General features: G+C 42.1%; 2 protein-coding genes across 4 annotated transcripts in view; one reads left to right on the forward strand and one right to left on the reverse strand.

The window, feature by feature from the left end:
* Positions 1-27,682, reverse strand: AKAP3 (A-kinase anchoring protein 3). Of its 2 annotated transcripts, none has more exons than XM_049693858.1 (5): positions 27,560-27,682; positions 21,563-21,670; positions 19,132-19,227; positions 7,265-9,580; positions 1-362 (listed from the first exon to the last, which is right to left on the reverse strand). In XM_049693858.1, exons 3-5 carry the CDS (start codon positions 19,225-19,227, stop codon positions 207-209), a joined length of 2,568 nt encoding a protein of 855 aa, XP_049549815.1. In that variant the 5' UTR covers positions 21,563-21,670; positions 27,560-27,682; the 3' UTR covers positions 1-206. The 2 variants fall into 2 exon arrangements, with proteins under 2 accessions (XP_049549815.1, XP_004279067.1); XM_004279019.3 differs by lacking the exon at positions 27,560-27,682 and adding an exon at positions 24,724-24,852.
* The window catches only part of NDUFA9 (NADH:ubiquinone oxidoreductase subunit A9), a 29,847-nt gene continuing 29,411 nt past the window's right edge, over positions 27,546-27,981 (forward strand). For both annotated transcript variants that reach the window (XM_004279020.4, XM_033404270.2), the window contains exon 1: positions 27,546-27,671. In XM_004279020.4, the coding sequence (XP_004279068.1) occupies positions 27,623-27,671 (49 nt within the window). In that variant the 5' untranslated portion in view covers positions 27,546-27,622. The remainder of the gene's footprint in view (positions 27,672-27,981) is intronic.

The following is a 27,981-nucleotide window of genomic DNA, read 5'->3' on the forward strand; positions in this document are numbered from 1 at the left end:
TTTTTTTTTTTTTATGTCCTTGCTCACATGGACAGGAAAATGCGAAATCCAGGGACTAGCACAAGATGACGTGTCTTGGATGTGAGTGGTATGAAGGTGACGCTGGGGCTCTGTGATGATACGGAGGGGGGCGCTGCGGAGGTGAGAAGGCAGGGAGGGGACGAGGGCCGGGCCCAGCGCGGGAAGAGGGGAGGGCAGCGGCCCCATCACAGGTTCACCATCAGCCAGTCCAGCAGCTGCAGCCGCGTGACGTTGCCCGCCGCCTCGTGCAGCTGTCGTTCCTTCTCATAGCGCAGCACCGACTGCAGAACCTCACCTACGCTGCGCCCTTTTTCCATGGCGGCTGCCGAGAGCTGAAGTAGCTGAGGGAGGGAAGGAAAGCAGTGGTGAGCGGCCGAGCATCCCACCGAGGGCGGGGAAGGGCTGCCGAGGCGAGGGCAAAAGAGCCCCTGCAGCGGGGGGGCCTCGAGGGGGACGCTGAGGAGATGTCCGTAACCGGGCCGCTCGCTGGCCTGTCTGACAGAAGAAAGGTGGTTACATCGCCCTTAATTTAAGTAACATCCCCCTGTCCGTGATACGGAAAATGTGATTTCCCACTAAGACTAAAAACCTCCTGCTCCCAGTGGGTGTTTGGTCAATGGTCTTCTTGCCTTCTCAGGATTCTAAAGTTCTTAAGTTCACTGTAGCATCATAAAACGGGCTCCATCATTGTCCCAAGACTGACAAGGGCAGGAGAGAAAGAGACAAAGGACAAATGTGGGTGCTGCTTTCCCTGCCCCATAGACCAGACAACACTGGGATGTTAGAGCAGGAAGGTGACTCAAAGATCCATTCAACCCCCACGAAAACGCTGCCCGGAGAGGTGAAGACTGTCAGTAATACAATTAGCGGAGGTAATACTCATACCCAGGTCTCTTCCCAAGCTTAAAATGAGAAACCATGAGCCAAAGCAAGTATTCTAATGTGAGCACAGTCCATTGCTATCCCACCCGGAATCCTCGCAGCAACAAAGGAATCAAAGTTTATATTTTGTGCATTCCGCACCTGACTGTGTGAGAAAGTCAAAGGGCAAATGAACAGGCCCAAAATCAGGAACTGTTTCAGGAGAAATTCCGTGCAGACTGAAGTATTGCGTTGGCCAAAAAGTTCGTTCGGGTTTTCCCATAACATCTTTGGCTACACCCAAATGAACTTTTTGGCCAACCCAATAATGAGGATACTCCTGAAACAAATGGAAAGACAAAGTCTCTGCAAAGAGGAGATATAAAGAAGACCCAAATGGAAATTTTGGAACTAAACAATAATACAAAATCCCAAATGAAAACTAAATGGACGGAGATGAGAGAGGAAACCCAGTAAACTTGAAGAAAGAGCAATAGAAATGCGTCGCACTGAACAGGGTAAGAGACTGATTCAACCTCTTTCAAAAAGACTGAGAAAATAAACAATTCCAAAAGGTTTTACATCTATGTCATTAGAATCCCAGAAGGAGAGGAGAAAAAGGGGAGTACAGAAAACATACTTAGTGAAAGCTTCCCCTATTTGCCAACAGACATAACTGACACATTCAAGAAGCGTAGTGAAGCTGAAACAACATGAACCCAAAGAAATTCACTTCAAGACCCGCTGCAATCAAATTGCTGAAAACTGAAGAAAAAGAAAAAAAAATCTAAAAGCCGTCAGAGAAAAATGGCACATTTTGTGAAAGGGAACAATTCGAACGACAGCAGGTTTCTCGTCAGAAACCATAGAGGACAGAGGAGGTGAAACAGCACTTTTTAAGCACTAAAAGAAAAGAACTATCAAACCAGAATTCTATGTCCAGCAAACATATACTTCAGGAATGAAGGTCAAATAAAGAAAAATTCGTATTAAATTAAGAGAATTCATTGCCAGAAAATGCACTCTTGTTGTTCGGGCAAAAGGAAAATGGTATCAGAAGGAAACTGGGAACATAAGGAGTGAACAAAGAACAAAAGAGAGAGTCAAAATCTCAGGATAAACGATAAACGATTCGCCTCCATTCTTTAAAATGTGCTTTACGGTTGAAAGCAAAAATAACATTGCCTAAGGATTTTTGCAACTAAATACATAAAATAACTGCAACCTAAGGCAGAAGAGTAAAGGGACCTATATGGTAGGAAGATTTCTACATTCCAATTTAAGTGGTAACTATTGACTCTAGTTAGACTCTGAAAAGTTAGGTATGTTATTGTGATCCCCAGAGAAACCACTAAAAAACTGCACAAAGAGATGCAGATGAAAACACGATAGATTAAAATGGACAACTAAAAACTGTTTAAATAATCCAAAAGAAGGCAACAAAAGGAAAAACAGGAAAAGCAGAGAGAATAAACATAACTAACATTAAAATAATAGGCCTAAATCCAAGCATATCAATAATTAGGCTAACTGTAAATGGTCTAAACACACCAACTGCTGTCAGAATAGTTTAAAAAAAATGACCCTACTTACGTTGCCTATGGAAAATGGTAACGTGAACCACCTTATGGTAAGTATACTTTCTTAAGGAACTGTCAAACTCTTTTCCAAAGTGGCTGTACCATTTTGTGATATAGGTAAGTTAAAAGTAAAATTATGGCAAAAGACGTACCATGAAAACACCAATCAAAAGAGAGCTTGAACCTCAACATTTGTGGTGATTCTGTTGGTATAAAGGGGGAAGAATTCAAAAGGGCCAGATGTCCATTTGTCTTTTCGACAAAGGTGCTGAAGACAACTGCATACCCACACGCAGAAGTGTGAATCTAGAATCTAGACACCTACCTCATATTATACATGAAAATGAGCTCAAAATGGGTCACAGACCTAAATATTAGAGCTGAAATTATTATTTAGAAGAAAAGAAACAAGAGAATCTTCATGACCCTGGTTATTAGGTCAGGGTTTCGCAATCTGGCTCTACTGACCTTATGACCAGGTAATTCTTTGCTGAGGGGCTGTTCTGTGCACTGTAGGATGTTTATAGCATCCCTGGCCTCTCCCCACTAGACTGCCCCTTCCCAGTTGTGACAAGAAAATACGTCTCCAGGCACTGCCAAATGTCCCTTGGGGGCAAAACTGCCTACAGTTGAGAACCACTGAGTTAAGCAAAGATTTATCAGATATGACATCAAAAGCACAAGCAATGAAAGCAAAAAGTGATAAATTAGATGTCATCATTAAAAACTTTTGCTTTTTGAAGCACTCCATTAAGTAAAAAGACAAGATACATACTGAGAGAAAATATTTGCAAATCATACATATCTGACAAAGGACTTGTATCCAGAATACATAAAGAAATCTTGTAACTTTATATTCTTGTAACCCAGTCAAAATATAGGCAAAAGATTTACACAGACAACTCATCAAAGAATATATATGAATGGCTAATGAACACATAAAAAAGATGTTCAACATCTTTAGTCATTTTAATGTATGTATGTCAAATTAAATCCACACTCAGAAACCACTGTAACAGCTATAATTTAAAAAAAAAAGAATAATGAGAAACTGAAATCAACAAAAATTGCTGGTAGGAACGTAAAATGGTACAGCCACTTTGGAAAACAGTTTGACAGCTTCTTAAGAAAGTACACTTACTTTCACTTAAGATGCAGCAGTTACACTCCTTGTCACCCAAGAGAAATGAAAACGTTATGTCCACACAGAGATGTGCATGTGAATGTGCGCAGAAGCGTTATTCATAATAGCCAACTAGTGGGAACAACCCAAATGTCTGTTAACTGGTGAGTGGACAGAGAAAACATATAAAATATTCAGCAATAAAAGAAATGAACTACTGACATATACTGCAGTATGGATACACCTCAAAAACGTTATGCTAGGTGTACAGAGGCAGATGTAAAAGGCTGCACAGTTTATGACTCCATTATGTAAAATGTCGGAGAGGCAAATCTGTAATGCTAGAAAGCAGGTTGATGGTTGCCTGCAGCTGGGGGTGAAACTGAGAAATAGCACCTAGAAAATTTCTGAGACAGAGAAATAAGGAGTCTCTAGTCCTTATCAGATATTAAAACATATTATAGAATTACAGTAATTAAATCAATATGCTATGAAAATAGTATTAAACTAGTAAGAATAGACAAATGATTCAATGGAATAGAAGGCTTTGAAAAAAAAACAAAGATAGCTATCTGAGCTAGTGGGAAGCAGCTGCATCGCACGGGGAGATCAGTTTGGTGCTTTGTGACCACCTAGAGGGATGGGATAGGGAGAGTGGGAGGGAGACGCAAGAGGGAGGGGATATGGGGATATACGTATATGTATAGCTAATTCACTTTGTTATACAGCAGAAACTAATACAACATTGTAAAGCAATTATACTCCAATAAAGATGTTAAAAAAAAAAAAAGACAGCTATCTGGAAAAAAAAATAAGAGATTGCATCCCTACATCACACCTTATGTGAAAACAAATTCAACATGGATCAAAGTTTTAAACATTTTTTTAAAAAATCATAAAGATACTAGAAGAAAAACATGGGGAAGTCTTGTTAATATTTTGTGGTAGAGAATGTTTTCCAAAATACGACACAAAATCTAGGAAAAATAAAAGATAAACTGTCATATTTGACTACATAAACATTTTCAAAATTCTGTATGGCAAAAACAACAAAAAACACCAATCAAAGGTCAAATGATAAAAATATCACAAAGGCTAATTTCCTTGTATATAAAAAAACTCTCAGAGATAAAGAAAAAAAGACCAACAACCCAACAGAAAAATGGGCAGAGGGCATGAACAAGTAATTCATCCATGAAAAAGGACTGAAAAATGGCTCTTAAACATATGAAATGGTATTCACCCTCGTTCCTAATAAGATATGTGAAAAGTAAGGCGACACTTGGCAAAGGTCAAAAGTCTGGAATGGACTGTTGGTTAAACTGTGGCAAGTAGACACTGTCATATTGTTGGTGCAAGCTCTATAAAAGGCATTGGGGAATACATATCCAATCTACAAGCACATGTTCAGATACATTTGAATCTGTGCATACAGCATTGCTTATAGCAGCAAAATACTGGTAACTGAAATGTCCATCCATAGAAGAGTGGTTACATACAGCACCTGCATACAGTAAATATGCAGCCATTAGAAAAGAATGTGGCAACTCTATATGTTGCAGAAGAGAATATATACACATAGATAAAAGACTACCATTTGTGACTTAAAGAAAGATAAGTATATAAAAGTATTAACTTGTACATGCATAGGCATTTCTGGAAGGATAAACAAGAAATTGATCAGAATGGTTTTCTCCAGGGAGGGCAATAGGATGGGAGATAAAGATGAGAAAAAGCCCTTAATTTTAAGTGTGCATCTTTTTTTGTGCCTTTGGATTTTGAACTATGCACACATACTTATTCAAAAATGGATGCAAATTTGTTTAAAGGAATTGGGCTCATGGGCATCCCAGTGTTACCAGGTTCAATCACCTGCATCGCATGAAAATGTTTGCATATGTTAATTAAATCTCTTTCCTAAAACAAATTGTGACTCATTTTTAGGTAGTTTCTTTGATGTATACTTCGTCCAGCTGTTCTTAAACATATACTGACGCTCAGAGCAAATCCACTCAGTTGAAGTTGGACATGCTGCTGCTCAACCCTTCCACTCTTCAAGGAAAGAGATGACAGTCTTTACTTTGGGCAAAGATGTGCGTGTGTGTAGAACAAGGAGGCCTGCAAGTCCACTGTCCCCATTTTAGAGAATTCTATCACAGACATTCTAATTCAAAATAACCTAAAATCAGAATGTGTTATGTATGATGGGGATGACTTAAAAGATGGTGTCAGAACAAAGCCCGTTTCACACTGTACACATGAAAGCTAGGCTTTTTAGATTTTTTGCATCAGTCTACAGCTTTTGTGAATACAGGCCCATCCGCTAATTACTACGTGCCAAAACACTTGTCTGTTGTACAGACTGGAAAAACTGTAAAGAGACAGAACTTGCCGAGGACTCTTAGGGATAAACCTAAGATTGGATCTCCACGTTCTGTCCTTTAGCCCAAGTGGAACATATGCACACAAATCACCTGGGGATTTTGCTAAAGCGAAGACTCTGATTCAGTAGGTCAGGAGTGGAGCCTGAGATTCTGCACTTGTACTGAGCTCCCAGGCGATGCCAATGCTGTCGGTCCACAGACCGCACGAGTAGCAAGTCTACAGATGACACAGTTTCTCGCTTAGCCTGAGTGTGGCCTATTCTGTATGCTACACAGTTCTGTGTCTTCCCGGTCATCAGATAAACCAAGTAACCCAGTTACGAGGGTTACTAATACCCCATACTAAACAGAGAAAGCCTCTTTCTCCACATCCTCTGGTTTCTAAGAAGATGAATGCTTTTTATAAATAATCCCAGCCTCTCGTGCCACCTTCTACTACTTAAAATGCCATTGTTCTACTTTTCTCAATTGAGGGAAAATAATAAAAAATCCTGAGTGTGTGTGTGTGTGCACGTGCGTGCTGTGGAGATGGCCTCTCTTAATTCTCCCACACTAGCATGAAACGGCAACTACATAAACAAAAGCTTTCTGGACCCCAAATTTCCCTTCAGTGAGCAGTTCCAAGGCCTAACCTGGGAGAAGAAAGGAGTTAGAAGGCACACTTACCTTTACCAGTAAGAACAGTAATAAGCTGATTTTCCATCTGCCTTATTCTTTGGTCTTACTTCTCAACTGACTCAGAACCCACGGTGAGGGGAAGAGGGATGTTATTTATTGAATCCCTTCAAATCCCCAACACTTCCTAGACCACCAGCTAAGAGAGGAATGACAGGCTTGAAAAGGCCATCAGTCCACCCTTCACCCCCCCCCCCCCCCCCCCCCCCGCCTCCCCGGCCCAGCAGCACATCCCCAGGATGGGATGCCTCCCAGCAGCTCCTTCTCGTTCTTTGGGCAAAGCTGTCTTGCAGAATTCAACCTGAGCCCAGACCTTAATCTGATTCTTTCACCAAGTCTCTTGGAGTTTCCTTATTTGTGCACTTCCATCAATATACGCAGAAAAAAAAAAGAGGAAAAAAGATGATTTATCTCCCTTTTACCCTTTGATACGCCTCCTAGTGGGCAAAATTGAATTTTAATTTACCCATTATCTCTACCACGAGGCATGAGCTTCAAATTTTTACTGTCCCCATTCTACCCTTCTCGTGGCTCTCTTTCCATTCAGAAAGAAAAAAAGAACTTAAAACCCTAATTAACCCCTAAAACATCTTCCCAAATTCCCGATTCTACTTCCTTACCTTCTCCTGGATTCCTTCATCATAACCAGCAAAGTACAACACGGGGACATTGAGCTCAGAGGCGGCCACCCATTGAAGAACGGCTTGGAGTTGCTTGTTCTGAACCGTATCGGCTAGGTTGTGACTGCTGACGATCACTTTGGGTGCTGCAGACCCTTCGGGGAGCGGCGCTGATGTGCCTCTCAATTCGTTGTAGATAGCTTCATAAGCATTCTTCAGGAGGACCTCTGCTGCCCCTGTGCCCTTGGTTGGCAAACACTCATGTAGACTATCTGGGGAGGATGAAGTTGGCCTGTTGGTATCCCCAGACTTATTACTTTCTACTTCTGCCAATGGAGAGTCACAGGACTTGGCAATAATGAGACACAACTTCATCACTGAGTCCATCAGATGTTCTACCATTTGCTTGTTCATGTGGTCATCTAGCTGGTTAGCAACCTTCTTGGTCAGCCCAGCAAAAGTACCTCCAGCCTCATCGCCTTCATTTAGTTTGATGGGAGAAGGACTTACAGGTCTTTCACACTGGGGACTGTCTTCTTCCTTAGTTGGCTTGGGTTCAGAGCTACCGTCGCTCTTGAAAATGGTCTCACCGAGTAAGTTCCGGATGAAGTTGAAGAAAACGCTCATTAGATCCTTCTTTTCTGCTGCTTCTTGGTCAACCCCCATATGAGGAGACCTAAGGCCGGACTCATCAGAAACTGCAGGGGACTTGTTGTTGGCCTGCAAGTTGGTGCCGCCAGCAGCTTTAAGGAGACTCTGTGCATCCATGCTTCCCCCCTGGGCCAGGTGGTACTGAATCAGAAGTAAGGCGGATACGATCAGGTCCCTGGCCCAGGACTCAGAGTCATGCATAAAATTCTCCAGTTTCTCTGGGTGATGCGTAGAGGGACTGAGGTTGCTAGGATCGAGAGGAACTCCCGAGGGAGAGTCTGGCGCAGGTTTATGCTGTTTGTTGGAAGCTGCAAGCGGTGCACACTGGAGGTCTGGAGATTTTCCTTCTTTCTGCTGGTTTTTATGCCACAGGGACAGGCCCTCTTGGATGATGTGCTCGCCCAGAGTTTCAACACAAGTCTTCTCCTTCTCGGGTTTGGGTGCAGGAGAGCCTATTTTTTCCCTCAATTTACCTTCAGATTTCATGGATGCAAAGCTGACGTTTCGGTTTTTAGGGTCACTCGTTCCTTTCACGGACATGAGGGAATAACTCTCAGACTTGTCCTTGGTTTCCCTGACAGTCTCAGGAGGTTTCTTGGCAAATATCACTGAGTAGAGTTTACTCAGCATGGCATCCATGATATCTGTGGCCTTCTGGCTTCCATGAACGAAGAGACTTCTTTTCACGGCCGAGACAAAGTCCGTATCAGTCATGAGGGCCCCTGTGACGTCGTGGAGGTTCTTCATGAAGGAGTCGATGAGATCTGAGACCACCTCTTCCGCGTGCTTGATCAGGACCTTCTTTAGCAGGATGGTGGCAATGGTCGTGTCCTTCACTTGGATCTTCAGTGTCTTCATGATGGAGACCATCATATCAGACACCACACTGTTAGCATAGGTGATGATCCCTTGACTGACAGAAGCTGTGAAGTCATTGGGCTTTTCCTGCTCTCTCAACATCTCTCCCTCTGCGGGTAAGGACCTTCTGCCCTCTGTGGCATCACTTGTGTTACAAGATTCAAACACTTCCTTATAGAAGAAAGACTTCTTAGAAGAAGGCTTGTCGTCTGGACCCCTGCTTTCCTTGGTGCTGTCCTTGATCTTCAAAGCACTTTTGTATTTTAAATTCACGGGACTCTGTGATGTTCCTGAGGCTCTGTCAGAGGAGCCAGGAGCCTTATCCGAGGTGGAGTTTCTGGAACAGGCAGAGACAGTCTCGTTCACCAGCTCTGATGCCACCTTGCTCAGGCTTTTTTTGGGTGCGGGCTTATCCCCCACGTACACTGACTGATGGATGCATTTGCTCTCAGAGCCGTCAATCCTCTCGTTGATCTCCTTGCGGGCCATGGCTATGACGAGATTTGTGAGGCGATTGGCGTAGAAGGAAACTTCGTCTACTGAGCTCCTGTTACCAGCGTGGGCACTGGGGCCCTGACAAGGGTTCTCTCTGTGACTCATCTCAAAATGCAATCTCCCTGGACTGCCCTTGCTGGTGGTGTTATAATAGTCCACACAGAAACTTTTGTGTGGGTCTCCTGAGTGGACCATTTCCCCACCTAATGATGCTTCTCCAGGCTTGAATCTAACATCTTGGAACTCTGCTGTGCTTTTCTCCAGGTCTCTGCGGAGCCAGCTGAGCACCCTGATGGGATCATGTGAGTCTTCCTGAAAAACAGACAAGGATTCATCCAACTACAACAACGCAAAGATATGGGATATTCAGGACAACCTCAAAGAGCAGTTACAAAAATGGTCGCCTCTCTCAAGTCTTAACTGCTCCGTCAGCCCCATAGATGTAACTGACATTTATTGAGTGCTTACTAGGTATCAGGCACTGCTGCAAGTATTTTAGGCCTGTTATCTCATTTAATATTATTCTGGCAGTAAACTTAAATGCTAGCTCTCTTATTACCCACATTTTACAGAAGAGGAAATTGAAGAACTGAGAGATTTAAGTCAGTTTCTTACCTCAGGTTATACAGCTATAATCATTGACGGAGGAGGAATTCCAACCCAGGCAGTGACTCCAGGGCCCATGCTCTTGGCCACTGCACTATACTGACTCCAAAAACAACTGTCCTTAAGATATGACTGTCAGGGCTCCCCCAGTGGCTCAGTGGTTAAGGATCCACCTGCCAAAGCAGGGGACATGGATTTGATCCCTGGTCCAGGAAGATCCCACATGCCGAGAAGCAACAAAGCCCGTGCGCCACAACTCCAGAGCCTGCGCTCTCGAGCCCGTGAGCCACAACGACTGAGCCCGTGTGCCACAGCTACTGAGGCCCACGCACTTAGAGCCCATGCTCCGCAACAAGATAGCCACTGCAGGCTTCCCTGGTGGTGCAGTGGTTAAGAATCCGCCTGCCAACGCAGGGGACATGGGTTCGAGCCCTGGTCTGGGAAGACCCCACATGCCGTGGAGCAACTAAGCCCGTGTGCCACAGCTACTGAGCCTGAGCTCTAGAGCCCAAGAGCCACAACTACTGAGCCCGCGTGCCACAACTACTGAAGCCCGTGCGCCTAGAGCCCGTGCTCCGCAACAAGAGAAGCCACTGCAATGAGAAGCCCGGGCACCGCAATGAAAAGTGGCCCCACTTGCTGCAACTAGAGAAATCCCGCACACAGCAATGAAGATGCAACGCATCCAAAAATAAATAAATAAATAAATAAATTTTTAAAATACTTTAAAAAAAGAGAGAGCAGCCACCGCAATGAGAAGCCCGTGCACCGCAACCAAGAGTGGCCCCACTTGCTGCAACTAGAGAAAGCCCGTGCGCAGCAACGAAGACCCAATGCAGCCCAAAAAATAAATTAAATAAATAAATTTATATATAAAAAAAGATCTGACTGTCAGCAGCTACAGAGGTAGCATTTGAGCTGAATCAGAGATTTCATGTATTGCTACTAATTGTTATTTTTTTATGGTTGATCTGTTTTGTTTAGGTCTCTTTATTCCAGCATAGTTTTCAAAAAATTAGAAAATTCAAGGACAGTTGTGCCCAATTCATCGCTTTACTGGGCTACACAAGCACAATCTGATATGTTCAATGGCTTCCAGTGGACTCTTTGACGTGACTTAAGTTAAAAATCTGATTTGTAATTGAGGACTTAGTATCTGTGGACAATTTATTAGTTTTGAGTGAATGCAGATTCTTCGGTGGACATTAGCTGTGATAAGCACATGGACATATTTATATGTTCACCTACTGTAATCTACAATCTTCACTTGAACATAGGCTAAAGTAAGAATGTATGTAAAAGTATCCTACTTACCATCAAATGTAAGGGATCGTTGTAATAACGAGTTATATCTATCTGGGGATGACCACAGGTACTGCCCATCTTTAAAGCATAATTTGCTATTTTAACTACCAAGTATCATAGAATTGCTGGCTACTATTTGTTCAATACTTAGGTCTACTACTAGGCACTGTGCTTAGTGCTCTATTCATGTTATTTTATTTAATTCTCATACATACCCTGTAAGGTGGGTATCCCTCTACCAGTTTCACAGGTGGAAAAGAGGCTTAGAGAAGTTAAATACTGACTAACATCTCACAGCTACTACACGATGGGGGCTAGGATTCAAATCTAGTTTGGACTCTAAAATTGGCACTCTCCACCCCTACAGTATTCTGTTATGTTTGGATGACTTGGGAAGAAGAGAAAAGCAGCTGGACCTCTACAGGCTGGTTTAAGTTGCTTGTGGGCTACCGAGCTTGGTTCAGAATCCTCCTAAATGGTTCTGCTGATTTGAATAATAGCTACTATAAGGAAATTTGTGCTCTAGTAGAAAACTATGCATAATCTATAGCATACCTTTCCACATTTTCTGATTCTGATTCTCTCAGAGCTATTTGATAACTCTGTAAACTGTAGATAACTGATAGCAATGCAATATAATTCTTGTCTACACACATGTTAATTCTGACCAGGGAAGAATTACTTACTGTCTCTCCCACTGTGGAAAAGGTCAGTTTTGCTTCCGTTTGCACATTCACTTCAATATTCCTGATCTATATATGTCTCTTTCCTTTGATTCTCCTTTGAACTGCACCAGCTCCTCATTAATGAGTTAAATAAAATCTTTCACGATTTATTTTTATATTCATAGGAGAGTCATTATTTCACCTTTCTCTGAAAATGATCTTTTAACAGTTTTGGAAGTCTCTGCCAGATGTCCAGCAGCTTTGCCTAACAGAGGTAAACGTCATCATGAGGATGGTGTACCAGGTGCGTCTTTCCTTAGGCCCCCAGAGGTGAATCCAAAGGGCAACAGAACTTTGCAGACGTTCTGTTTTTTAGTTTTAATTTTCCTCTCTACGAATTTTGGTTTTGGTTTTCATTTTGGTTCTTCCATGGCCAATAATCACCAGTGGCAGCAATGCTTGAGAATGTGGTTTTATTGTATCACCATTTGGTGATTTCTTTAATGGACTAATGGTTTATAGAGATCTATTCTCTGTTGGTGACAGACAACAGAAAATCTATTTTGCTAGTATTTTTTGCCTACCTTAAGCTCAAATCAGTTTGGCATTTTGTGCCTAGTTGGAAGGAGAAGGGTTCTTTAACCTCCGGACAGGTGAGTTTGGGGTTTCTATGTTTACCTTTGACACATGACTAAAAGTTTTTTTTTTCCATTGACATATAGTTGACATATAACATTACACGAGTTCCAGGTGTACAACACCTGTAATCATTCGATATCTGTATACGTATTGTGAGATGATCATCTCACAACAAGTCAAACGTCCACCATCACCACACATAGTTCAAAAATTTTTTTCTTGTGCTGAGCTCTTTTAAGATCTACTCTTTTAGCAACTTTCAAATACACAAAATACATACTACAGTATTATTAACTATAGTCACCATGCTGTACATTATACCCCCAGGATTTATTTATTTTATAACTGGAAATTTGTACCTTTTGACCTCCTTCACCCATTTTGCCCACCCACCTCTGGCAATCACCAATCCGTTCTCTGCACCCATGAGCTGACGTGTCCTTTTTTAGAGCCCACATACAAGTGAGATCAGGTGGCGTTTGTCTTTCTCTGTCTGACTTATTTCACTTAGCAGCTATTGTCACAAATGGCAAGGCTCCCTTCTTCTCATATTCCACTGTATATATGAACCACATTTTCTTTATCCATTGCCCGTCAATGGACACTTGGGTTGTTGTCCATGTCTTGGCTGTTGTTAATAATGCTGCAATGAACACAGAGGTGCAGATATCTCTTCGAGATGGTGACTGTGTTTCCTTTAGATATAGACCAGGAAGTGGAATTGCTGGATATGGTAGTTACTATTATTTCTAAATAATTTCCTCATATGATTGTAAGATTAAATGAGATAATGTGCGCAAAATAATCTGTACCCTTGAAATGGAATGTATCAGACAGGTAGTACTCCTTAAACATGTCAAGTGAAGATTAGACTTCAGAAGGGTAAGAGAAGAGGAGGAGAAGTCAAGACGCTTGATCGTAGGGTAATGTGGTGAAACACGGTTAACCAACTGTGGAGTACTAGGGAATATAACTTGACTTCCTACGTGTATGGGAAGTAGTGCTCTGGGTGAAAACAGAAGTGCTGGAAGAGAGCATGGCTAGGGGTGTGTCCTGCAATTCATTCCCATCAGCCTGGGTGGGAGGTGTGAAGAGACTACTGAGTTTCCATATGAATCTTTTAAAAAATTATTTTTCTGAACCAAAGGTCAGTAACAAGGGTGAACTTCTAAAAGGACAAAATTTAGTTTTAAGAAGAAGCTGTAGGAAAGAGAGCTGCCTGTATGCATGTCTGAGAAAGGGACAGAGAAAAGGTGGTGGAGTCAGAGCAAAGACTTCCAAGAAATGGAAAACTCAGTGGGTTCCAGTGTACAAACTATTCACCAGGGGGACCAACCTGATAGCCCACTTTGCGGAGGTGATTTAGGGGAGATGAATGATGTGTATCATAAACTATCATAAAACAATTCAATATGTATATAGTGTCTGTGTGTAACGTCATTTAGAGAGGGCATTTGATGAGCAGCCTTCTTTGCAGTGACTCAGGGACTCAGGCTCTGCTTTTGCATGGTTTCACCCTCCCTTAGGGACTCAGAATCTTTCCTTTGAGCCAGTGTATGGGAAACACCAGAGACTGTGGAGGATTGAATGAGAAACTTTTGTTGTCCAGGCCTGGAAGTGACAAACATCACTTCTACCCATATTCCATTTGTCTTTGCCTTTTTTTTTTTTTTTTTGTGGTACGCGGGCCTCTCACTGTTGTGGCCTCTCCCGTTGCAGAGCACAGGCTCCGGACACGCAGGCTCAGCGGCCACAGCTCACGGGCCCAGCCGCTCCGCGGCATGTGGGATCTTCCCGGACCGGGGCACGAACCCGTGTCCCCTGCATCGGCAGGCGGACTCTCAACCACTGCGCCACCAGGGAAGCCCTGTCTTTGCCTTTTGAAATTGTGATTATGATGTACCCCAGTGTGGGTCTTTTGATTTCATCCTATTGGGAGGTCACTGAACTTCTGGATGTTTATATTCACATCTTTCATTAGATTTGGGAAGTTTCCAGCCATTATTTCTCCAAATATTCTCTCTGTCCCTTTTTTTCTGTCTTCTCCTACTGGGACTCCCATGCTGCATGTTTGTTCTCTTGATGGTGTCCCACAGAGCCCTTTGGCTCTGTTTCTTTTCTTCAATCCTTTTTTTCTTTCTGTTCCTTAGACTTGATCATTTCCATTGTCCTATCTTCAATTTTGCTCATTCTTTCTTCTGCCTGCTTAAATCTGCCTTTGAATCCCTCTAGTGATATTTTCATTTCAGTTATTGTACTTTTCAGCTCCAGAATTCCTTTTAGTTTATCTTTAGGTTTTCTATCTCTTTATGGATATTTCCACTTTGTTCATACATCATTTTCTTGATTTTCTCCACATTTTTCCCTTGGTTCTTTGAGCATCTTTAGGACAGTCGTTTTAAAGTCTTTGTCTAGTAGATCTGCCACTGGGTCTTCTTCAGAGACAGATTCTGTTGATTTCTTTCTTTCCTTTGAATGGGCCATACTTTCCTGTTTCTCTGTATGGCTTGTGAATTTTTTTTGGTTAAAAACCGGACATTTGGGCTTCCCTGGTGGCACAGTGGTTGAGCGTCCGCCTGCCGATGCAGGGAACACGGGCTCGTGCCCCGGTCCGGGAGGATCCCATGTGCTGCGGAGCGGCTGGGCCCGTGAGCCATGGCCACTGAGCCTGCGCGTCCGGAGCCTGTGCTCTGCAACAGGAGGGGCCGTGACGGTGAGAGGCCTGTGTACCGCAAAAAAAAAAAAAAAAAAAACACTGGACATTTGAATCTACTGGATGAAAGTTTAGAATTGAGGCTCTAAGCTGTTTATCAGTGTTTGAATCATTACGTGTCTGCCATTCAGAAAAGCATTAAGTGTAAGTAATAATGTCTTCCTACCTCCACATGGTATTAACAAGTTAATATTATAACGTTTCTTGAGCAAAAGAATCTCTATTCTGACTGGAAAAAGTATTCTTATAGAGCCTAACTCAGAAATATTTTAGGAGTCTAAGTTCACATAGTTGGGTAAATTTTTGGTAAATAAGATTAGTTTAATAACTTTGGTTTAATAAAAACAGCTACATCTTTTCTGATTTACCAGAGTTAGGTATAACATTAAGTATGCGTTTTTATTTTATGTTGATGTGCTCTTCATAAACTTATACAGGTTATGCAGATCCAATCAGCTAGTATTACTTGTACTTAATGTTTAAGATCATGAAAAATATAAATGTGTTTAATCAAATTGAATATTTATCCTGACCAACTTTGTTTCAACAGTTATTATGCTTTATAGTATGCCAGCTTGATGATAAAGTTCCAACATCTTTATGTAACTTAAAACACTGGACTGGTATTAAATTGAGCTAATTAATGGATATTCACTGGATACTTAGATCATTTCTAAGTAAGATAGAACAGTGAAACACTAATAGCTAAGCATAATTTATATGCTTTTGCTTTCTATTTTTATTACTATAGAGAGGTTAAATCTTTGGGTCTGTTAATGAATGTGTTTGTTTTTGCCACTTAGATTGTATAAGGGATGTGTATGTCTGTAGAGAGTCGTCCTGTCTGGTCCATAAGCTCTGTTAGTCTGCACTTCAGCTGCTATGTGACAGTTCACCATTGTAAACCTCCTCTCTCCCAGGTTTCTTTGTGAAATAGATTGGAAAGTACTTAGGTTAAAAATTATGATTAATATAAGTGGCTGAGACTCTATTTAGGAACAATAGTTTCACAGGAATCCAACAGAATGCATGCCTATTTTTCTAGGGACTGCAGGTGAAACCTGGTGGAGAGAGTTTCTTAGTTTTGACTCCCTGCTCTCAGGACAGCAAACAATGGAGGCCTTTAAAAGCCAATTTGGAACTTCCCTGGTGGTCCAGTGGTTAAGAATCCACCTTCCAATGCAGGGGACGTGGGTTCGATCCCTGGTTGGGGAACTAAGATCCCACATGCCACGGGGCAACTAAGCTCTCGCACCACAACTGCTGAGCCCACGTGCCGTAAACTATAGAGCCCATGGCTCTGGAGCCGCAGGCTGCAACTAGAGAGAAGCCTGTGCACCGCAGTGAAGATCCTGCGTGCTGCAACTAAGACCCGGCGCAGGCAAAACTAAAATAAAATAAAAGATCCTGTTAAAGGCCAATCTGTGACTCCTTATAAAAAGTTCCAGTAAAGCAAACTTAAGGCTTATCTGGTTGCTACAAGTATATAAATAATCAGACCAAATCTGACGAGACTAGCCTTATTTTGTGATCAAAATTTATCTTTTGAGATTTTTTCAATAAAAATGGAGGTAAGTGTAGGAAAAACATTTGTGCTTCAATAGAAAACTATGCACTATCTATAGTCCATAGTCTGTAGACTGAGCATTGCATATAGCCATCCACATAACCTGATTCTGATTCTGTGTGAGCTACTTTGCAACTCTGTAAGCTGCAGATAATTGATAGCAATGCAAAATAATTCAACGTGTCTACAAACATGTAACTTCTGTCCAGTGGAGGTTTAGCTGTGGAAGAGGCCAGTTTTGCCTTGATTTGCACATTCGTTTCAACATTCCTGATCTGTAAGTATACCTTTTAAAAAAATTCTCCTTTGCACTGGCTGTAATACGTCTCACCAATTTCCTCATTAATTAGTTGAAAAAATCTTTAACATGCATTCAGTTTTGTATCTAATTAAGAGTCTCGATTTTGCCTTTTGAAAATTATTCCTTAATGTTACCTACTTTTACAGATGGGCACACTATTTGCAAATAGGCATGTTTCCAAAATTAGGCTGTAACATGTACAGTCTTATTATAATGCAGACGTAGATTTTACTTTTCAATCCTTTTCACAGAACATTAAGGAAAAACAACCCTCTAGCACAGCAGCGAGCTTCGTGATGGAGTCTGAAGAGCTGTGTTAGCTTGGTGGGTTTTAGCTTTTCAATTGTCTCTATTTACGTTTTTTAAACTAAAATGTGTGCACCCTATGTGCATGACTCCACTCAATCCAGAAGAATTTTGCAGAAGTAGCTGATGAAGTCAGAGTGACTGGCGGAAAGACTAACCCTGTTTCTTTTTCTGTTGATGGAGTTGACCATCAAACACCCATCTCCTCCAAACCTTTTGCCCTCTTGCATCCTTTAACTTTCTTATAGACTAGCATCTTGAACAGTTGGGGAAGGTGGATGCCCCATTATTTCTGAGTCTTTCTTAATTAAGAACAGGGAAAATTTTCATGGCCCTGAAGGAGAATATGAAAAGGGTTAAGGGGTTTAATTTTCTCTCCTCAGCCGTCTTCTGCTTCAGTAGCTTAGTGTTAAGTCAACACATACACCTCCCGTCCTATTCTTCACCTCTAACTCAATTAAACATACTTTATAAAATGTTCCCTATCTCCCACTTCTAAATGATCTGTTCTGTAAACACCCAGAGCAATTGCTGTCCAGAAAATCCATTTGGCAAACTACCACGAACTTCTTATAATTGGTGTCTACTAGTTATTTAGAGCACATGCGTATTTTTTATTTTCCCAAATGAATGATACGGTCTACGAGGACAGAAACTTTAATTCTTTACTACATCTGCTAGAGTGCTTCTCACTTATTGAAAAATTGAGAAATTTTTGTTAATTTAATATTGAAACTCATTCTTCTGTTGTTTTTCTAAAGAAAAGGGCAGAAGTAAATAAAAGATCTAGTGGAAGCAGTTTTGGTTAGCACTCATTCTACATTAATTGGATATCTAGTATCTGTATGTCCGAATGTCTTAATGTAGATTTGTTAATGTTTTCTTTCTTAGGCTATATAAGGCAGACCAAATAGACTGTGGACAAACAGAATATGGATCATGTAACATTACATGCAAGTAGATGTTTGATAAATGTTAGTACTAAGGATGAGGATTACAATGGGGATCCCATTAGATTGTGAGATCCTTAAAGGGAGAGAATTCTAATTTATTTTTCTATCTATCTCTGACCCTAAGACTCAGCACAGTGTCTGTGCCAGTTATTCATTGTTGTCTCTCAACTCCAGGTCCACCCTTTTTTGTCTTGCTTTGTGACTCTGGAACTGGACTCTTTAAACACTTCTCCTTTGGCAGCTGGCTTTGTTGACCTAGGGCACTGGAGGGGCACTATGTGGTCATCACAGGTGGGAGGCGTTTCCCTTCTGTCCCCCCTGTACCCTCTGGCAAGTGTCTTCAGCACCACTGGGATGCAGGTGGCTGTCCTGTTGCAGCTCACTCTCTCCAAGGAGATCTGAAGCAGCCTTGGTTGAGGGCGAGGGAGCTTTCATGAGCCTTAGTTTCTTCCTTGTTTACTCTTTCAGCCTAGGGGTAGTAGCTGCCTTCTGCGTTTGCTGCTTCTGGAACTCTTTGAGTCTTCTTTCACAGCTTTTAGTAGCTAACTTAGTTAAATACTTTTCACTGAACAGGTTTTTAATATTCAGTTACTGGTGCGGTTTCCATCTTCTGACAGGACTCTGACTTACGGTGCCTGATACTAAGTTGAATGATGTAGGCAGAATGACAATATCACTTGTTCTAAAGGAGTTCATCTTTCCCCCAATAACTTCATCTTCAAGAATAAGAGGTGGTGGTGGAGAGAATAAAGCTACTCTTAATGGCACAGATTCCTAACTCAGTACTTATAAGGCGGCTCACACTTACCATTTTCCAGTCCTGGGGTAGGTCATCTCCGGGGGAATAGACATCAACTTTGCAAACTCCAGTTTGGCTTTGTAACCAGTCAACCCTATCCGACATCTGCAAGAAGAAAAAAAAATGAGAATGGGTCATCAAAAGGGCTAGTTATACGGAAGGAGAAATAAGGTAAAAGGCTGAGATGTGGAAAACAGGTCTCCACAGAGACCTGTCCCAAGAGCTACTCCACACCCACTTAACTCTGGACCTTTTCATCGTCAGCTCCCAACTGCAGGAAGATTTCTTAAGCATATGTATCTCTAGTGCAGAGGCCAGAGGCTGGTGTATTCTAGAGGTGCTTGATATAGATTTGCTCATGAATGAACCTAAGCAGACGTGTCCTGCTCTCTGTGTCCTGGCTTGACAGACCTTCCAGATCTTGGATTTTCAGTACAGGCTCAAAGCTCAATGTGATCAGAGTAGAATTAATTTACTTGTCCCTCTCTGTTCTTGCCTCCACCAACTTTTTACAGTAACGTAGGCTTCACTGTAATTAATTCCTAGAGCACTAACTTACTTATATTAGCAGCAAGTCTAGTACCTCTTCCTTAAGATTAAGGGCTTCCTTAATCCCTCTTCCAATTAGCCAGGGGTCCTGGAGGAATTCTCATTCTCCAAGGTTCCACCAAGTATCTGAATGCCAGGAGAAGGGAGACGTCATATGCACCATCCAAAGGGCCCTGGAGGCAGTGATGTCCTTTCGCTGACGTTGATTTTTTCATAAGCTTCCCGACTCTTTGCTCTGTTCCCTAACCTCTGTAATGGCACCGCCATCTACCTGGTCTTCCAGAAAGCTGAAATTTATTTTACATGTATTCTTCCCTCCCGAGCCTCCTCTAGCTACTATTTCTCTCTTCTCTCATTTGTAGTCATTTTTCTTGGAAGAATTGCTTATACTCGCTGCTCTCACTGCCTCATCTCACAAGTGAGCATCATGGTCCCTAATCCACTTACTCCTTGGCCTTTGGCCTTAGTCTCATCCACTTTCTGCAGCACCACATCTTTGCTAGTTCTTGGAAACAGGACTAGTTGTCATATTTGCCCACTGATCATCTACAAGTATGGGCAGCTTCTCTCTGCCCTCTTTTTCCATGACAGAATGCCATTACCAGGCTTCCACACTGAAGTTTCCCTTCTTGTGTTATAAATGTTGCTTAGATCTATACTTCTTAATAAGCAACATGGGATAAGATGGCCAATTTTTCCTCCCCAATGCCTCACAAACATCTTTGTGAAACAGGCATATATATTTAAATTTTAATTCCAACAAATATACTGGTTTAAAATTCTGTTATAATAAAGTCCAAAAGCTTACCCTAATTTTTTTAACAATGAAATTGTGTTGTAAAAATAATTGCTTGAAATAAATGGAGCATTATTAGCGGTTGAATATCTGGTTAATTGGAAATATTTGCTTTAAAGGACTTTAGATCGTGGTGGGCTATACATCTCCCCCACAGATGAAACCAACACAACTCAAACACAGATTACACATGATTTAAACTTAATTGTAAGTGGATTTATTATTTTTGTTATACGTAACATTATGGGTAATTACTAAAAAGAAAATATAAGATCTTTCAAGAGCCACCTGTTCTTTGCTCCCAAAAGAATGCGTTCCTGTTTTCACACCCCACTAACTTAGATTACTGAGCTGGGGAAACTGCTTTCTTTTCTCTTCCTAACACTGTAATACAGTAGATTCCTTGAATAAGCAATGGGTTTTCCACCCTGATTAGACCTTAGAATCGCCCTGTTTAAAAATACTGAAACTTAGGATCAACTGTTTAAAAATACTGTATCTGAGAGACCAATCCCCATAGAATCTTATTTCAGTGGTTTTAGGCTGTGGCAATGTAGGCACTGAATTTCTTAAAAGCTCTCTGGGTGATTCTAATGTACATCTAGAATTGAGAACCCCTGGGCCTGGGCTTATATGGAGAGATCCTCTCCGCAGTAGACTTGCAAGCTCCGGAAAGATAATTATTCTTTTCTTTAAAAATTTTCTCTGAGATTTCCTAACCTTCTTGGTACCTTATTTTAATTTTTTTTTAAACCCTAACAAGGAAGCTTTTAATGTCAATGAAGTTAAACCCTGTATTGTTTCTCAGCAGCTCACTATTTTGTGTATATATTCGAACCCTTGAACCATTACCATGCATAAGGAAGGGATGGCACTGTTCTTTGGCCAAAGAATCAGAAGACTTGGAAACAGGCTGTCCTGGACTGTTGACAGTGCAGGTCTTTTAATCTCCAGTTTACATTTCATCTTAATGAGTTACTTCTAATAGAAAATGACAAAATCAATAGGATCTACTGACCTTAGATTATATAGCACAATTAAAAAGCAAGGATGGAAATGAAGTACAGAAAGGAAGGAAGTTGTGTGATCACTTACTCTTACTGAGGACAGGTTCTGAGCTATGAGGAAAGCTCTGGATTAATTTCTTGTTGTCTTCACTATTCCTAAGTTTATCCACTCCTCCTGCCATGAAATATAAGGAACCTGCAATGGAAAGACACAAATAAAAATGGCTGATTTTACATATGAACTTTATTGCTCTTATTACCAAATAATGATTTTGACCTATGATTTTTCACATGGGGTACCTAAGTGATGAGCACAAAATGACATTCACATTCAAATTCCAGGTCTCATTCTTGGTGCAGTCTGATGGTTCCTACGTGACAACAGAGGTTTCATCATCTGGCCAATAATTTCTGAAATGACTACTGTTATTCTCCACCTTCAAATCGTTGGTAGACAGACTAATTTAACAACGAGGACGCTGAAAGTTTTTAGCCTAATCTCAAACCTGGCTTAAATAGGAAGTCAGAAGATAAGTAGCTAGAATGGAGAAGAAGTGCCCTGAGTTCATGAATCTCAAAACACTATGGACTTCCCTGGCAGCTCAGTGGTTAAGACTCCGCGCTTCCAGCATTTCCACTACAGGGGGCGCAGGTTAGAGCCCTGGTTGGGAAACTAAGGATCCCGCATGCTGCATGGCAGCAGCCAAAAAGATAAAACAAAAAATCAAAACACTTTGTAGGCACTCCTTTGAGGACTCGGGAGAAATATACATCCTCATGTTACAAAGGGAATTCATAATTAACTTCAAAACTAGCTTCCAGATCAATTATTTTCCTTCTAATTGCCTGCTGAAAGAATGACTAGACGAATACAGCCTATTTCTAATTCTAGATGGCTCAATTTTTCTTTCTTAAGGTGGAGAATCTGAGAAAAAAAGAAATGACTTGCTCAAGTGTGCTAGGCTGGTTAAGACCTGCATGAAGCTTGACTCTTTTTGGGGATATGTTCACCCCAGGGACTTATCGAAGGTGTAAATATTTATCCAATGATTTACTAATAGACCTCCTATCCCAATAAAACAAATAAATCAATATGCCAAAAGCACTCTTGTACTTCTTTCACACCTGCTAGTTATATAGAGTCAGCAAACACTTCCACTTACATATGTCCTGAGGTTTTTATTCTATTTTCTATAGCTTCTGTATGTTGGTCTGCATCCATGAAGTTTGTTTTAGACTTTAAATTCCCTAAATTGTCCTGGATAATAGTGTATATAAAGAGGTACTTAAATACCTTTGGATGATAGTGATATTCAGACTCCTGAATCTGTATACCTGTCTCATAACGAAATGGAAAAGAGAGCAGAGTCTAGAGATTAATGGAGCCAATGAGTGGATTCATCCATTTCTTAACCTCAAAGTTGGTGAATAATATCCTGGAGTTAGGGTGGAAAATAAAAGACGCAAAGGATGCTTTGTGTTATCTATTAAATTTGATGAGGAAAGAAGGCTAACTATATACAATGTGAAGATAAATGGACCTTAGGAACCATTTATTGTAACATACTCATTTTAAAGATTAGGAAATTGAGGCCCATAAAGGGAATATTAAAACCAATGGATAAGGCTTCCCTGGTGGCGCAGTGGTTAAGAATCCGCCTGCCAATGCAGGGTACACGGGTTCGATCTCTGGTCTGGGAAGATCCCACATGCGGCGGAGCAACTAAGCCCGTGCGCCACAACTACTGAGCCTGTGCTCTAGAGCCCGCGAGCCGCAACTACTGAGCCCGCGTGCCATAACTACTGAAGAGCCTGTGCTCTGCAATGAGAAGCCACCCCAATGAGGAGCCCGTGCACTGCAACAAAGAGTAGCCCCCGCTCGCTGCAACTAGAGAAAGCCCGTGCGCAGCAACGAGGACCCAACACAGCCAAAAATACATAAATAAATAAATTTTAAAAAAACCACAATGGATATATTCATTGAAATATTTACAGCTCTGCAGGTTAACATTCCGGAAGCTAAGAATTTTTTCTATGGCCAATAGAGGGACCCTGTGGACAATGGAAGGACTGACCTAAAATGTTCCTTAAAAATGTCAATGTGATTATTACCTCAGAGATAACTGAGGAGTGCCTGTCATGAATCAGGAGTGCACAACAATACAGGGGCTTGGTTATGGTGCTGTATCCCAGACCACAGCTCCATCTCGAGACATGTTTCCTGTATTCATCATAAGGATGAGCTCTTGTTTACTCTTGTTTACTCAAGGTTCCTAAGCTCACAGAAAAACTCAAATTTACAGGCAGCATAAATGAAGCTTTTGCAGGGTTGATACATACCTGATCAAGTTTTGAAATTTATTCGACTAGTTTTGTTTTGTTTTTTTTTCCCAGCCCACCCCTCGACTAGTTTTTATTACTAGTTTAAAAAAGGAAGAATATATTCTATTACATCCATTCTCTTTTTCTCTCTCACTCCCTTTCTCTAAGTGCCTGGCGTATAGTAGACACTCAATAAATTTGGTTGTTGATGAAATCAGTTTCATGCGATTTTGTTTAAATAAGGATTAGAAAAGTGTGTGTGTGTGTGTGTATCTTTTTCTCAGTGGTACCACTCACTGTTCAGCTTTCCTGTGGTTCTCCTATAGTTTCACTTTCCCTTAGTAATAACCTCTTCCTCCATTGCCCTGTTAGTACAGACATTTTCTCCACAGAGCTACATATATCGTGCCTTCCCCCAGTTCTCTGTTGTCTAGCCACCGAGTCAGAACTAACAGTGAGAGGATGGAAGTGGATGAGAATTGGGGCTCTGAGCTATACCAGTCTGACTTTGCTATTAGAGCACTGGGAACAACAATAACAACAACAAAAACAAAAACAAAAACTCTTGGAACAGCCACACATGAATAGGAAAAGTCAGCACACAGTCAAGCTTCCAGTCACATCATGAAATTGGAAAGCAGACAGTAAGACACCCTCATGTACCCAAAAGTATGGCCAAGGAGATCTGATCAATCTGTAACAAAATTAAAACTTCAACAGCAAAGATGGTACATTCAGCTATTATGGTACTGAGGGAGAGGCTCATTTATTTCCAGAAGATTCTGATGTGAAACTAAAATTGACCGGGCAAAGAGGGAGGCGAGGTTGAACATTAAAAGTTAGCCCAGCACTTATCACTGAATTCTCCCTTTTAACCACAGAGGATCAGAAAATGGGCTGTTTTCTCAGTCCAGTGGGATTTCCTACCTCTGTAGAGCTGGAATAGTGAACCACAGAAGACTCCAGAATATACTTTTAAAGTCAATGAAGTTGCTGGGATGTTCGTGCTCAGCTCAAGATCTTGTTTCCTCCCCTCAGCCTTCCGTGTACCTCCCCCTTGTTGGGAATGGAGAGTGACATCAGAATCACAACTGGTGATATCACTGTCTCCATGGCAACAGTGCTGAGGCTGCCAGAAACTGAGTGATCAAAGGCCAAGGGGAGGGGTGAAGATACATTCCAAGGCTCGGATGCTTAGTTTGGAAGGACTGGCCTTGCTTTCTCCAGATTAATTTTCTCATTTAAGTGTCTAATTTTGGTAGGGGATATGGGAGGGGGAAGTTATGCCAATGGATTCCATTTAAAAGAACAAAGAAACTATTACACATGAACAAATCCAGATGGGTGCAGAGAATAAGAAATTAAGGAATTGAGGGTCTACTAAATTTTTTTATGCAAAGCCCATGGAATCACTTCATTTTGTGGGGTCCAGCCTGGACTCTTCTTGACTATAAGCATCTTAACTTTTATATAAAAAAAAATTCTGAGATATTTTGCCTAAACTGACCATCTCTGGGTGGTCAGATGCAGTAGCACTAATCCATCCTCTGCAATTCTCGACCTGAGGAACCATACTGAGATTGATCAGACCAAGAGCGTTTGGTTGGCCATTTCTAGGCTTGAGGAGACTTTATTAGCAGTACACTCTCTTTGGAATGTTACCTTAGGTACTCTTAATGACTCTCTGAACACCGCTACAGGATAAAGATTAAAATTGTTAATGAATTCAAAAACGACTTACTGGTTTACAAGCTTCCTTCAACAAGGTTATTTATCTACTGATAATCTTTTATATTGTTTCAGTTTCTTCATCTTTAAAATAAAGAAATTGAGTTTGCTGATCTCTTAAGATCCCCTCCAGCTCTAACATTCTGTGATTTTGACACTTGAGTGCGATGTGAACAGAACACACGTACACTCACACAGCGCTTTGCAGCTGACAAAGCGCCTTCACGTCCATGTCACTTGATCCTTCCGGTAGCATTCTGAGGAAACAGGACAAGTGTGCTCTTCCCTGTTAGACAGATGTAGAAGCTTACCCAGCTCACAACAGATACCTGGTAGACTAGAACTGGGCTCTAACATTCTGAGTTTTTGAGTTTTAAGTCGATGCTGTTTCAGCAATATCATGCCACCTTGAAAGTAGTATTGAGAACGTGAAGCACTGTTTGACGTGGAGATGAAACATAATTGGCAATATTACACAGGTGTTAGGATGCGGCCAATGATAATGGGATCTATCAATTCATCAGAATCAGGAAGGTATGTTTTTATTCATATCGACTCCAGAATCAAATATTAGCAAAATGTAAGTGCTGAGTGAACATAGGATGAGACCAAGAAATGTGATAGTGTAGCATTAGTAAACTTCTCTGATAAAATTTCTTCAAGAGTTTCTTTCCTCTTCCAATTCACTGTGGAAGATGACGTTTCAGTAAGCGGAGGGGGTGGGGTAGAGTGGGATCAACCAACCTTACAAGCCTAATAACAGGCCACTTCTGATCACTACATGTCTTTTGTCTATCCCAGCAACGCACATTCCTTTCTTCCTGAAAACACAAAGCACTGAAGAAATGACCGAGTCTAGAAAGATTCCCCCAAACAAGTCTGTTTTCTGATAAGCCCTAGGGAGATGTCTCACGATTAGACAGGTTGCTGATCGCTGTCCCTACTCAGGGAGCTTGAAAGGTTGCCCCGAAGAAAGTATTCAAAAATGCAAATCTTTCTGGAATTTCCATAAGCTCTGGATACTATTATACTTTCTGGAACAATGTAGACTCCCAACGGATCCACAGTTTAAAAAAAAAATTGCAAACCTTTGCCCTAGAGAGAGCCATCTTAAGTTTCCTCCTAGAAAAACGTGCAGATGGCATACACGCCCACTAACTTTGACATGACATTTCAGGAAGTTCGCAGACTTCCTGAAGCCCACTCCTTTTTCTTTGGCCACTCTATGCGGCCTGCAGGACCTTAGTTCCCAGAACAGTGTTCGAACGGGCACCGCCTGTGGGTGGCTGTGTTGGGTCCTTCCGTGGAAGCACGGAATCTTAACCAATGGACCACCAGGGAAGTCCCCTGAAGCCCACTCCTGGGTGGCAGTCCAAGTTAAGAATCCTTGGATTCATGTCAGGTGGTGAGATAAAGGCTTTGATAAATCAGAGTAATTAAAGGACAGGTGGAATGATAGAAGACGTCAGACAAGTCGTCTCCGAAGTCACCAACCCGCAAAGACTTGAGCTGGTGACACGCCAGGAAAAAGGAACAGCAAGAGCCAAGGCTCCGGACGGAACCTGCTCCGGTTCCACGACGGCATCCTTTCTCATCCTCACTTTTTCTCTCTTAGTCCCCGCCCCCTCCAGTCCCCTGGGCCCGAGTTTTCTCCTTGAAGAGCGTCCCGAGCGCAGGGGCCACGCCTCCTCCTTCCCCACCTCACCGGGGCCGCCCCATTTGACACTTTCAGGGCACGGTGAACTGAGAGTCGGGAGAGCTGCGGTGCTGCCATTTTGCCCTTGAGTCAGTCCCCGGTCCACTGTGAACTTCAGGTTCCTCGACAATACGAGGTTATCTTTACGGTGCACTCCAGACCGGGGATTCCGACCCTAAGACTCCTTTCTTTCTACTTCCCCTCCTCCCCGTCTCCCTCGCGTCCCCCCAGCCCCTCCAGCTCTCTCCCCAACACTCTTCCCGCCCACTCTTCACCCTAGCCTCGGACCCGCCCCTTCCGTTCCCGGTTAGCGCCTGCGCAGACAGTCGGGAAAGATACCTTTTGACCCAGCTTAGTGGCCGTAGGCGGCCGAGCGCCGGCGGCGGGGCATTGTGGGAGAAGATGGCAGCCGCCGTTCACCCCCGAGTTGTCAGGGCCCTGCCAATGTCACGTAAGTGTCACCGGGAACGGCGGCCCCGGATCGGGAGTCCAAGATGCGGATCTAAAGTTTCGGGAGTGGCTCCGTGGTGCACCGGTCACGCTGAGTCCCTGGGCACCCTGGTTTTTCTAGGTCCGGAGCTGCCTCTGTCCAGTTCCTCTTTTTCCTCCCCTTCCCCGGCTCACGTATTAAATTGTGCACCTGGGAAGGGGTCTTCGCTGGGAGAACGTGAGCAACGCGAAGGGGAGAGGAAAAAGGGGGACATGTGAAAGACCGAGAAAGTACTGATAGGGTTGTAAGCGTTTGGGATTATAAGAAGTAT

This window comes from Orcinus orca, chromosome 11, assembly GCF_937001465.1.
Source record: "Orcinus orca chromosome 11, mOrcOrc1.1, whole genome shotgun sequence".
Lineage (NCBI taxonomy): Eukaryota > Metazoa > Chordata > Mammalia > Artiodactyla > Delphinidae > Orcinus > Orcinus orca.